General features: G+C 40.9%; 1 protein-coding gene across 3 annotated transcripts in view; it reads right to left on the bottom strand.

The window, feature by feature from the left end:
• stau2 (staufen double-stranded RNA binding protein 2) overlaps positions 1 to 12,624 on the bottom strand; it is a 139,139-nt gene that overhangs the window by 50,954 nt on the left and 75,561 nt on the right. For all 3 annotated transcript variants that reach the window (XM_042332306.1, XM_007886987.2, XM_007886990.2), the window contains 4 exons: positions 9,136 to 9,273; positions 3,457 to 3,588; positions 3,217 to 3,274; positions 385 to 683 (listed from right to left, as the gene is read on the bottom strand). In XM_042332306.1, coding sequence (XP_042188240.1) covers positions 385 to 683; positions 3,217 to 3,274; positions 3,457 to 3,588; positions 9,136 to 9,273 — 627 coding nt within the window. The remainder of the gene's footprint in view (positions 1 to 384; positions 684 to 3,216; positions 3,275 to 3,456; positions 3,589 to 9,135; positions 9,274 to 12,624) is intronic.

Below are 12,624 nucleotides of genomic sequence, written 5' to 3'. Positions count from 1 at the left end.
GCTTACTGAATGCTCCCAATTTTTCTACGGTATAAGTGATTTCATGAGTAAAAGTACTAAACTGATTTTAACTTGCAAAAATTTGTATTTGATTTTCGCTAGAAAGTTTCACAAATTCCCTTTAAAGACCACCAAATTTAATTTGTTAATAAATGCTAGTGGATTAAGAGTATGTTTCACAGCATTTCGCATTTCACTTAAAAGTCAGATGTACAGAGAAAGAAAGTGCTGATGATCGCATGTAGAAGGGCTTGAACTCAGTGAACCTCAAATCATTTCACTGACTCCAATTTAGATAAGCCAAATAATGTGACTGATTAGAATAATGAGTTTAGCTTCATGTTTGATAAAATGAATAGTTGTTCAACAATTTCACTTTCCCACCTGAAAGCCTTGAATTCTGGCTAAGTACTCGAGCTGTTGAGAGGGCTGTACTGTTGAACAGGGGGAAGTAGGTGCTTTTCCTTTCAAGCTTATAGCTTCAGCAGTCGGGGATGTTCCATTCATGAGAAGCTCCCTCGCAATGGTTGCAGTGTGGCTCGTGGTGCTGAAAAATGAACTCGATCCCTGGTCCATTTCTGTAGATGTCAGATAGTTTATAGCAACACCAGGAGCTGCCTTGTTGCGACTTGCTTCCATCTCCTGATAAACATCAGGGGAGAGATGGAGAATTCCCTTCTGGGCTATAAAGGGAAAAAAAACACAGAACTCACATTGTGACAATTATTTTCTTTGCAGACTCTCAGGGCATTTCACTGTACACTTTTTGCATTTTGTGTAACTGTCTTTGGAGTGTTATAAACACAGCAGTAAAAATGCAAAGAAATATATAGCAAACCATTCTGACAAGTGTTACTATGCAAATATATCACTTTAAAATCATCTTAGAATCAAATATGATTTTTTTCATATAATTGGTAATTTAAACAGTTACAGTAATTTATTATTTTTTTAAAAAAGGGATTATTACTACGGGAAAAGCAATCTGCTAATTGATTAACAACCGGCTTGCGGAGTAAGGAAACTTGCCCAGCATTTCTTCCACGAGTCCTATAGCTTAGTGATTATATCTGAAATGCTTATGGATGTGGTATTCTTTAATTTGTCATGCATACGTGTTATACATAGGTGGAACTCTGACTACTTTGGATACTTAAGCACAGTAATGAGTTTCCGCCTGTGTCAGATATCCTATTGACCATAAACAAATCAAATTTCATTGGTAGCATCCGACATTTACATTTGTCAATATCACAAACAATTTTATCATTTTATTTTTAAGTTAAAACTAGTTTTAAGTATTGTAGCATTCCACAACGTTGAATTTAATGTAGGTTACACACTGGGGAGAACTCAGCTCCGACACAAGAATGGCATGGAAGTGAGTTCTTCAGCGCCTTGGGACGTCCTCCCGATGTGAAAGGCGCTCTATAAATGGAATCTTGTTGTTATTGTTCTTGAGAGTCAATGTGGGAATCCTGGAGATGTACTTTTTTCCACAGTATAATTTATCCTGCCGTTTTCCCCAAAATGCTTTTTAAACTCCACTGTGCTTAAAGATTGCTTCATCTATATTGATGTGAGTATGAGATGTGATGTTTAAGCGCTCTGAGATGCTGTCCAGCGTGGAGGGCGCTAGATAAATCCAAGTTGTTGTTGTAAATCAAGGTCTTCACTTCCTGTTCAGATGGATGTTAAAGATCCCATATTACCAGTTGAAAAGAGAAGGGAGTTTCACCAGGTGTCCTGGCCAACAATCTCTAAATAAAATTGATCATGGCTGTTTGTGGAACATTGCTATTGGCCAATTGGCTGTCTTGTTTGCCCACAAAAACACAGTTACTCCACTTTACAGTATATCCTGTGGATTGCTTTGACACATCCTCTTGACGTGAAAGGCGCTATACCAAATGGAGGGATTATTAATTGTTCCATCTTGTATACCAGCTAATATTACTAAGGCAGTTCAATCAAGCGCTTTGGGACGTCCTCCCGACGTGAAAAGCGCTATATCAAATGCAAGGATTATTATATTATTATTATTATTATCTGCTTTTCACCTGTGACAAATGCCTCTTTTACATTTGTGCTAGACAATACTGTCACTATCATGTCGCTAACTAGTATGCCTGGAGGGGATCTTCAGAAATGGTCCAATCAGGCAATGAACGTGCACCTTCTAAGGCTACTTTTGCTTATCAAGCAATAAAGATAACTGGAAAATAGTTGTCGTGGACATGCCAAGTCTAAAACTCTTCCATTTCTTTTCATGCCCTTCAAGTTCTTTTTCACTTATTAAACTAAATCCAATTCAACACAATGTTTCTTCATTATGGCTTTGGAAAATTTTGATCTGTGAAATAAAACTTGATGTAATGCGTAAATGTTTATAGCAACTTCTGGCAAATAACCTTTTATGCGTGTCTAGGTTTGGATACTTCTACAAATTGCACATTCTTCACATTCAAGTTAATCCATAATATCTCCACTGACATTTGTACCAGTGAAACCGTGACACTTGAAAAAGCAGTATTACTTCAGGTGATACTGGGCGTGTGTAGTAAGAAAGAACTTTTACAGAGACATAAAACTCATAACCTCACAATTTTGATGTTGTTCAATCCAACTATAAAAGAGAAGATTTTAAATAGCTAGGTTTTAAATAACTGATGCCAGGTACGGCCTTCCTTATTCTTTGAATGTAGATTAACCGTCACAAATCAAGTAGAATATGCCATCATTCTGGGCGAATGAACTCTAGGACATTGCTTACCCCATCAAGAACTTGGCACCACTATGTTGATCAAGTGGTGTTCCTTGATCTGCTGCAAATACAGATTTGCTTCAACATTAACCCAACCGCACATAAACAACAACAAGATTCCATTTATAGAGCGCCTTTCACGTCAGGAGGACGTCCCAAGGCGCTATAAAGGCTTATTGTCCTTCAATCGCCAAATGGAACTCTGCTCTGACACAATCCTATTAGGTTATATTCAAGCATTCTATCTTGTTATTATTGACCTTGAAAGAATAAACTCCTAAGTAGATCCAAATAGGTCCTTGGTTTAAACTACCTAAAATATGCAGAATATAGAGCTGCATTCAACATAAGAGATGAAAAAATTAAGCCAGTTATCATTCAGATGGAATAGAACAAGAAAGCAATTCAATGTTTATCTGTTTCAAAATTCTGTACGTATGAAATCTACTTACGTCCACTTGGCTGATCTGCAAAAGTCACTTTCCGTCCATCCCAGCCCTTTTCACCCAGCTGAAATGTTCAAACACAAGTGATGACATTCATCAAATCAAATGATACTATTTGGCATATAACCCCCTCCCCCATCCCCAAATGAATAACAATTGTATAACAAATAATGTACATTTCAGAATTCTTTGATGATTGATTTTGTCTTCACATGAAACAATATTAAATAAAAATTGCACATTTACCTTTTCCTGTGGACTTTGCAAAGGCGTTGATGCCTTGTAACCGAGCTGCAGCAGCATGGCCTCAGCAGCGTTACGCTTTGCAACTTTCTTGTTAGGGCCCGTTCCAGTAGCCATATCCATGCCCACTTTGACCTAAAAGAGTGAACCACCAAAACATAATAAATCAATGCATCTACAATCAACTCAGAATTTCACCTACAAAATACAAGCATTACACTTCACAGTACATTCTATGAAGCACGTTGACATGTTCTCTCACATGAAAAGGGCTATATACATTTATATATATAGAGAGACTATATATATTTACAGTCTATTCTGCGAAGCGCTTTGAGACGTCGAGAAGACGTGAAAAGCGCTATATCAAATGCAAGGATTATTATTATTATCATTATCACAATATTACACATTCACAGATCCAAAATGAACAGATTGTGTAAGTTCAAAAAGTGAGTTTCAGACATGCAACTTGTTGCCTTTGGCAGTATGGAAATTTTTCTGGAGCCATTTTATCAGCGATTTTTTTTATTGTCGTTGCTTTTACCAAGAGATAAGAAAAGGGATCATTGATCTTGATGGTCCTGCAAGCAGCTTCCAATTCATTCTGTTGGTATTAGATTCTAAGACCTGTGGATTAATGGTCCTGCAGGTCACAGCATGGACCCTGGTGTCAGGACATGACTCATTTAAGATCATCATAGAGTAACAAAATCTTCGACATGTGTTCACTTAATACAAAATCTTCATCACATAAATCAGTTTTGTGCCCTGATACCTAGAATTATTAAAGATTTGTCCCCATTCAACCTCATCTACAGATGTCAGACTGGAAAAACAATCCCTGGATTATCATTCAATAGAAACATAATTGCTAGCCATATCTCAACCCTTGATCCATAATTACACTGTAAATTCAACTAATTAACTACAGTGGTCAAATTAATTCCACATAAAATTCATGCTACATCCTAGCCAACATGTTAGACATAGTTGGAAATAGGCACATACAATAACAATAAATAATCCCTGCCATTTGATATATTGCTTTTAATGTCAAAAGTCTTAAAGTGCTTCACAGGGAATTGTTATCAAGTGAATTGAATGATTTGTAGAGAAAAGCAGCAGCCAATTTGTGCACAGTTGGTCCCAGAGTCATGAAGTGAATGGCGACGTTTATCTGGGAGATTCTCAATAACAACAACTTGCATTTATATAGGCCCTTCATGCCGGATGGCGTCTTGGAACGCTTAACTAGCCAGGACACCAGGAGAAACTCCTCTCTTTTTGAATAGTGTCATGGAATTTTTAACCTGAATCCACCTGAACAGGGAAATGGGACTTTGGTGTGCCATTTCATCCAAAGCATGGCTCCTTGACAATACAGGGTTCGGCTAGCATTGCATTGGAGTGTCATCCTGAATTGTGAGTTCAAAGTCCCAAAGTGGGGCTTGGACACAACCTTCTGACCTAGAGGCAAGTGCTACCAACTGAGCCAAGTTAAAGCAGTCAAATACACTGAAGAAGACAAATAGAAGTTTAGAAAATTCATCCGTACTGAAGTCTTCAAAGGAAGGAATATGAATGTCTCCAGAGGAATGGAGAAACATTGTAACATCCAATAGTCTAAGAAGTCAATGTAAATATTTAATAGGAGGTGAGTGGCTGAAAATGCTCTGGGGCTACGACCGGATTGAAAGGAAGGTCGGAGGGTGTTTCATGTTTTAGACATAAAATGAAGTCCTGTGGAGTCCTGTAGCTCAGTGGTTAGCGCACTCGCTTTGCAAGCGAGAGACCTGAGTTCTATTCCAGGCAGGGCCAAACCTTGGGCAAGTTTCCTTACTCCACACAGAGCCTAATAATAATCCCTCCAAAAAACCAAAAACAATAATAAATTGGTCATTTTCAATCTACGACTGTTTGTGGGACATTGCTGTGCGCAATTGGCTGCCGCGTTCGCCCACAAATATACAGTCAATTCACTTTACAGTGTGTTCTGTGAAGCACTTTGGGACGTCCTCCCGACGTGAAAAGCGCTATATCAAATGCAAGGATTATTAAAATCTGCAACGGACCCATTGTAACATTTAAATATATATCTTTCAGAACTTGATGCCAAGTCAGTCTCCATTCTCTGCGTGACAGGTTCCAGAGTCACTCTCTGAAGTTTTCCCAATTTAAGTAATAGTTTCACTGTACAGCTAGCAAAAAAAAGTACAATTTACAGTAAACAAAATAGTTTAATCAAACATTTAGACCTTCTAATATCTTACAAAAGGGGAAAAACCTACTGATGTGGATTTGTGATTTATTTTTCTCCATTGTCCCACACCTTCTTTCCACAGCACATAGAATAATCTTTTAAAACAGACAAACATCCATTTTATTCTGAATACCATTTTCAAAATATATAATCCTTTCAAAAAATATATAAATAATAGTAATATAGTCACTCAATTCATGACAGTTTGTGGGATACTGTTGTGTGCAATTGGTTGCCGTGTTTTACCCACAAAGTATAGTTAATTCACTTTACAGTATATTCTGTAAAGGGCTTTGAGACGTCTCAAAGACATGATAAGGCGCTATTTAAATGCAAGGATTATTATTATTATTTAATTGCCCATTGTGCTGATTGGTCCCAAGAAGGGCTTTTACAGGCAATTTAGTTGGAATGAACCTCTTCACGACTTAAGTGTTCATGACCGGTAATTGGAGTTGCTGAGCCAGCATTACACATAGAGACTATCAATATTGTGGAATATTTTTTTCACTTCACCAATTTATGAAAACACTATTCTATATTCCTGTTTGCATAGTTTAAGTTGTGGCTTTTGATCAGGAAATTTGAAAAAAGGCCACTGAAGTGACAGTATGAATAATAATATCCTTGCATTTGATAATAATAAAATCCTTGCATTTAATATAGCGCTTTTCACGTCTTCTAGACGTCTCAAAGCTCTTCACAGAATTGACTGTATAATTGTGGGCGAAACGCAGCAGCCAATTGCGCACAGCAGTGTCCCACAAACAGTTGTGGATTGAAGTAACCAATTTATTATTTTTTGTTTTTTTTCTTGAGGGATTATTATCAGGTGTGTGGAGAAAGGAAACTTGCCCAAGGTTTTGCCCTGCTGGGAATCGAACCCAGGTCTCTCGCTTGCAAGGCGAGTGCTCTAATGCACTGAGCTACAGAACTCTACATGATATAGTGCCTTATCACATCTTCAAGACGTCTCAAAGCTCATCACAGAATATACTGTAAAGTGAATTGACTGTGTATTTTGTGGGCGAAGAGTGGCAGCCAATTGCTCACAGTAGTGTCCAACAAACAGTCATGGATTGCATGACCATATTATTATTTCTTTGTGAAGGAATTATTACCTCCAGAAAAGCGATTCGCCAATCGACTAACAACTGGGTTCCTATTTACTGCTAGGTAAATAGAGGCGTGTGGAGTAAGGAAACTTGCCCAACATTTCGCCCTGCCTAGGAGTCAAACCCAACTTTGCTCCAAGAGAATCCATTTGCAAAAAGTTATTGAAGGTTAGTGTTCCACATGAAGGGCACTATATAAATGCAAGTTGTTGTTGTTATAGGAGTTCCTGTTTGCAACAGGAAATCATTTATGAAGAATCCGTGTTAGAAGTTGGTACATTATAGATCCCATATATGTGAAAAACAATTCTGTTGATGCAAAGCAGAACATTAATCCAATTTAATTAACGGAAACATAAAATATCAAATTCCGCACATCCCGTCCCCTAAACCTGCAAGACTAGTCTTGTTGTCTGCCATCTCTGGCAGAAGGATTAAAGGATCACTACTGCTTGTGAGTTACGTGACTCAGGAATGGAAACAGCTGATGACATTTAACACTACCAGAACTTTGCTATAATCTAATAGACAAAGACTTTTAGTAACTGGATCCATCTCACTAAATTGAACGTTACTCTTTTCTTGACACACTGAACATTTCATGTCAAGATATTTTTCCTTTACATTTAATTATATTTAAAATGAGCAGCTAAAATACTTGACATGACTCTTGCGAACCAGATAACACCTGGAACTTCCCATTCAAGGAAATAAATGCTCCAATAAGTCTGTTATATTTTCAGGACAGTTGGAAAGCCCTTTTGTCAAAGTGGGAAAACAGAATTTTAGGATAATTTATATCTTAATTCCCACTATGATTACGTTCGGTCTCTGACCAAATCTGCTTTTCTTCACCTCTGCCACATTATCGCTGCCTCCATGACACAAAATGCCACTGAAACCCTTATTCACAATTTTGTTAACTCCCAACAATAAATTGCATTTATATAGACTTTTCAAATTCACTCCTCGCTGGTCTCCCCAGTTCCGCAACCTATAAGATTCTGCTAATCCAAAGCTCTGCCGCCCACAACCTCATCCTCCCACCCATCATTTTAGTCCACACCAGATTCCACTCTCTCTGTCTCCCAAAGTATTGAGTTCAAAGTCCTCACCTATAAATCAGTTCACACTCACGCACCTCATTATCTCTCTGAGCTTCTCCTACCCCACTCCTCTGCTTGCCCCCTCCCGTGGGCCTGCTGAGCATATCCTGCTCCCTCCGCACCACCAGTGGCTGAGCCTTTTGTTAATGTGCCTGTAACTTCTGGAACTCCCCGAGCAAAACACAAGACATGGCTTTTATACAGCTTTTCAGTATACGGTTCCAAATACCATTGAAAGTTCTCAATTGAAATTTGAACTGATATTAATAGGCAAACGTTGAAAGATCCCTCTCGAGGGCCCATTAAGGGACAATGATACAGATAGTTGGCTAATTGTTTGCAAATTTCTGGACAAGATTTGAGAATCCACTGATCAAAATTATAAAATTACTGCGATCTCTGCAACAGTTGCTCCATACCTCCATGGAAATGGAGCAGCCTATCACTCAAATCTCGAGTGTAGATCAACACCACTTGCTAGGTAATGTTCACTGAATCACCACCAAATTTTTGAGTGGCAAAAACAACAACAACTTGTATTTCTATGTTGCTCTTCACACAGGATAGCGTATCGGACCACTGCAGAATGGCAGGGGTGTACACCAAGCAATGAGAAGGGAAAGGGGACCATAGATATGGTTGACGAGGGAGCCTTCAGCTGTGATTTAAAGATACAAAAAGACGGGGCAAGACAGAACGATTGAGCCAGGAAGTTCCAGTTCAGAGTAGTGACTAAAGGCATGGCCAGAGGTGGCACGGAGGAGGCAGGTCTGTGTTAGTTGAGCGAAGTGCGTGGGCAGAATGGTGGGGTACGAGTAAATTAGAGAGGTAGGAAGGGCAAGGGTGTGAAGGATATGGGAGGGTGAGGATCCTGAAGTTGATCCTTTCGGAGTCGGGGAAACAGTGGAGCCTGGTAGGGATTGGCGAGTGGCATGTACCTTCAGAACATCTATGGCTTTCAAAGGCACAGATAGAGCTACACTACAACTTACATTTGTATAGTGTCTTTCATGTAAAAGTCTCAAACCATTTCTCAACATGAAAATAGTTTCAAATGAAGTGAATACCATTATAAGAAAATCCATAAGAATGTTCAGAAATCAGTAAAATTGACATAATTGTGAAAATTACATTTAGTCATTTTAAACATAAATCATGCTCACTTATCTTTTAATTTGGAAATTGTCTCTGAATATACCTGCATTAAAAACTCCCTGCGTCGAGGCAAGCCCCTTTCAGACAACAGTAGATACTCGGGTTCTTTCTCCTTCTTAGCCTGTTGGATCTGGGCAAGTCGACTGATGGGGTTCATCCCCTGGCCATACTCAGGACCAGTCTGTAACAGAGATGAGAATAATAATAATATTTGATCCCTCAATTTTGTAGGACATTGGTGTATGCAATTGGCTGTCGTGTTTCACTCACAAAATAATAAAAATAATCGTCACATTTGATATAGTGCCTTATCACATCGTTGGGACGTCTCAAAGCGCTTCACAAAATATACTGTCAAGTGGACTGACCGTGAATTTTGTGGGCAAAACTTTAAAAATGGAAAGTACACAATTTGAATGTTGGGGAAGGGATGAGAGGTGCAGAGGAGAGTGGGATGGACAGCTCATTTTATAAATTAATTAGTCGCCATTCCTCAGGTACCAAGTCAATAGAGATTGTCAAACCTGCACAACTTGAAAATATTATTTTACAAATTTGCTTTTTTCACAAGTACAAATTTCATCAAACAAATTAAATCTGATCAGTCAATTCTGTCATGAACATCCAAATTTTGGCAACTATGTTTCCTCAGATGAAATTTGTGGTCACAAAAGGCACTGAATAATCTGAATGGGTTGTTCCTCCAAATTGGAACTCTTCGATGGTGAAAATGAGTCCACAGCACAAATTCCCACCAGTTGCTCAATATAAGTCATTATCCTGGCTGATTTGAGCGATACGAGTTTGTCCATTCCATATATTACTCGAGTTTCAGGAATCCAACTGAAAACTAATTACAAGCAGATGATACAAACATGCAGCACAAAGACAACAACAACTTGGATTTATATAGCACCCTCCACGCCAGACGACGTCTCAGAGCGCTTCACAGTAACAGATCCCGGGGCCGAGCCAGGGGGAGGAAGGTGACCAAAGGCGCAGTTGAAAAGAAAGGTCTTCAGCCGAGACCTGAAAGTGGGAAGAGAGGGTAGCGAGGCGAAGGGATCGAAGAAGGGATTTCCAGAGCCTCGGGGCATAGTGGCTGAAGGCACTGCCGCCGATAGTGGAGCGGAGGACTCGGGGGACAAGGAGGAGGCCAGACCTGGTGGAGCGAAGGCAACGGGCACTGTTGTGAGGAGAGAGGTCAGAGAGGTAGGGGTTGCAGAGGAGTGGAGGGATTTGAAGACAAGGGTGAGGATCTTGAAGTTTATCCTCTCTGGGACAGGCAGCCAGTGCAGTGCAAGAACTGGGGTAATCGGGGAGTTTGGTGCTGGTAAGAATGCGGGCAGCAAAGTTTTGTATGACCTGAAGTGGTTAGAGCACTCGCTTTGCAAGCGAGAGACCTGAGTTCAATTCCAGGCAGGGCGAAACCTTGGGCAAGTTTCCTTACTCCACACGCCTAATAACAATCCCTCCAAAACCCAAAACAATAATAAATTGGTCATTTTCAATTCACAACTGTTTGTGGGGCATTGCTGTGCGCAATTGGCTGCCGCGTTCGCCCATAAATATACAGTCAATTCACTTTACAGTGTGTTCTGTGAAGCGCTTTGGGATGTCCTCCCGATGTGAAAAGCGCTATATCAAATGCAACAATTATTATTATTATTATTTTATGAATGGTAGTGGAGGGGAGACCGGCGAGGAGGGCATTTTGAATAGTCCAACCGAGAGGTGACAAAGGCCTGGACTGGGGTTTCAGCGGCTTTTGGAGTGAGTTATTGGAGGTGACGGGCGGTGCTGGTGAGTGACCGGATGTGGGGGAGGAAGGATAATTGGGGGTCGAACCTGTTGCCTAGGTTGCGTATCGGTTCGGAGAGTTTTAGTGGGAGGTCAGGTAGGTGGAGGAGGTGAGAACCGTGTAATTTTAGACGTTGGCAAGAGCCAAAAAGTATGGCTTCCATCTCGTCAACGTTCGGCTGAAGGAAATTCACGCTCATCCTGCTCCTGAGGTCTGACAGGCAGGCTGACAGATCATCAGGCGACTGGGGGTCGCAAAGTGAGGTGGAAAAATAGAGCTGGGTGTCATCTGCATACATGTGGAAATGTACCCCATGTCTGCGGATGACATCCCCAAGAGGGAGCATGTGGATCAGAAAAAAGAGAGGGCCAAAGATGGATCCTTGTGACCCCGTAGGTAACCGGGTGAGAGCGGGAGGAAAAGCCGTTTGTGGAGATGTACTGCTGGCGATTCGTGAGGTAGGATTTGAACCAGGCGAGTGCAGTCCCACTGAGGTGGATTATGGAGGAAAGGCGGTGGAGGAGGATGGCGTGATCGACTGTGTCGAAAGCGGCGGAGAGATCCAGGAGCACAAGGAGGCAGAGGGAGCCCTGGTCACAGATAGAGAGGATGTCATTTGTGACTTTCACAAGCAGTCCCTGTACTGTGGGCAGGGCGGAAACCGGACTGGAGAGATTCGAAGAGGGAGTGGGAGGAGAAGTGACTAAGTTCCAAAGTCACGGCTTTGGAATAAAAAAAAAGGAAAATAATGTCTCCACAAACCTATTGGTTTCTGCTATCAATGGGTTTGGGAGACAAACACCTACAAAATGTAGGAGTAACGGACTAAATAATTTAGTCAATAACTCCTACATTTTTGTATGCTTCAACATGAGTGATGAATATGCTGGTGATTGCTATTACCGCTTCAACACCAAACACTCCTAGGTCAGGTGTGGCATGAAGTGTAATCATGTGATAATCCTAATCTCAGAAAATTTGCTTTTGCTGGAAGAAATGCTGAAACAGTTAATGTCATTTACTGGGGGGAAGGTGGTTGCACCAGTCCTGCTATACTCAAGATATCCACATATCTTCCCTAGAACAAGTGGGAAGCAGTACAGACAATCACAATGTGGCATACAAGAGCCCCTCAGACAGCAAGTTAGGAAGCTGGACAAAGCCTCACTTTGCAACACACAGCACAAAGGGTAAGATTTTTCCAAGGTTGGAGCATAGAGTGATTCACCTCACCTTTCCCGCACTAAGCTTTGTGAGCCGATTACTGCCATCCTTGCCCAGCTTCACTGGCTCTCCATTCCCCAGAGGATCAAGTTCAAGATCCTTGTCCTCATCTTTAAAGCCCTCCACCGTCTTGCTCCTCCCTACCTCTGCGACCCATTAAAACTTTACCAACCTGTCTGCTCCTTCTGCTCTGCAGGCACTGGCATGCTCCATGTCCCCTGTCCTAACTGCTCCACTATCAGCGGTTGTGCTTTCAGCCTTTCTGCCCCTACCTTGAGCCCCTTCACCTCCCCCCTCCTTTGCCTTCTTCAAGGCCTGCCTCAAGACTTTCCTTTTCGACTGTGCCTTTGTAAGGTGGTTTAATGTGTAGGATGGTCCTGGATGGAAAAGCAGCGGGAACGCTTGCCAGACAATGGCAAGCTATGCAGTTTTAGTTGGTTCGACTCCAGCAGTACCCCAATGCACTCTCTGGGGTCCCTAAGCTTTGACTATTGGACTAAAAAGTGA

This window comes from Callorhinchus milii, unplaced genomic scaffold, assembly GCF_018977255.1.
Source record: "Callorhinchus milii isolate IMCB2004 unplaced genomic scaffold, IMCB_Cmil_1.0 Scaffold2, whole genome shotgun sequence".
NCBI classification, from domain to species: Eukaryota; Metazoa; Chordata; class Chondrichthyes; order Chimaeriformes; family Callorhinchidae; genus Callorhinchus; species Callorhinchus milii.
Note: the sequence above shows the minus strand (reverse complement) of the source record. Positions and strands in the feature narration are given on the sequence as shown.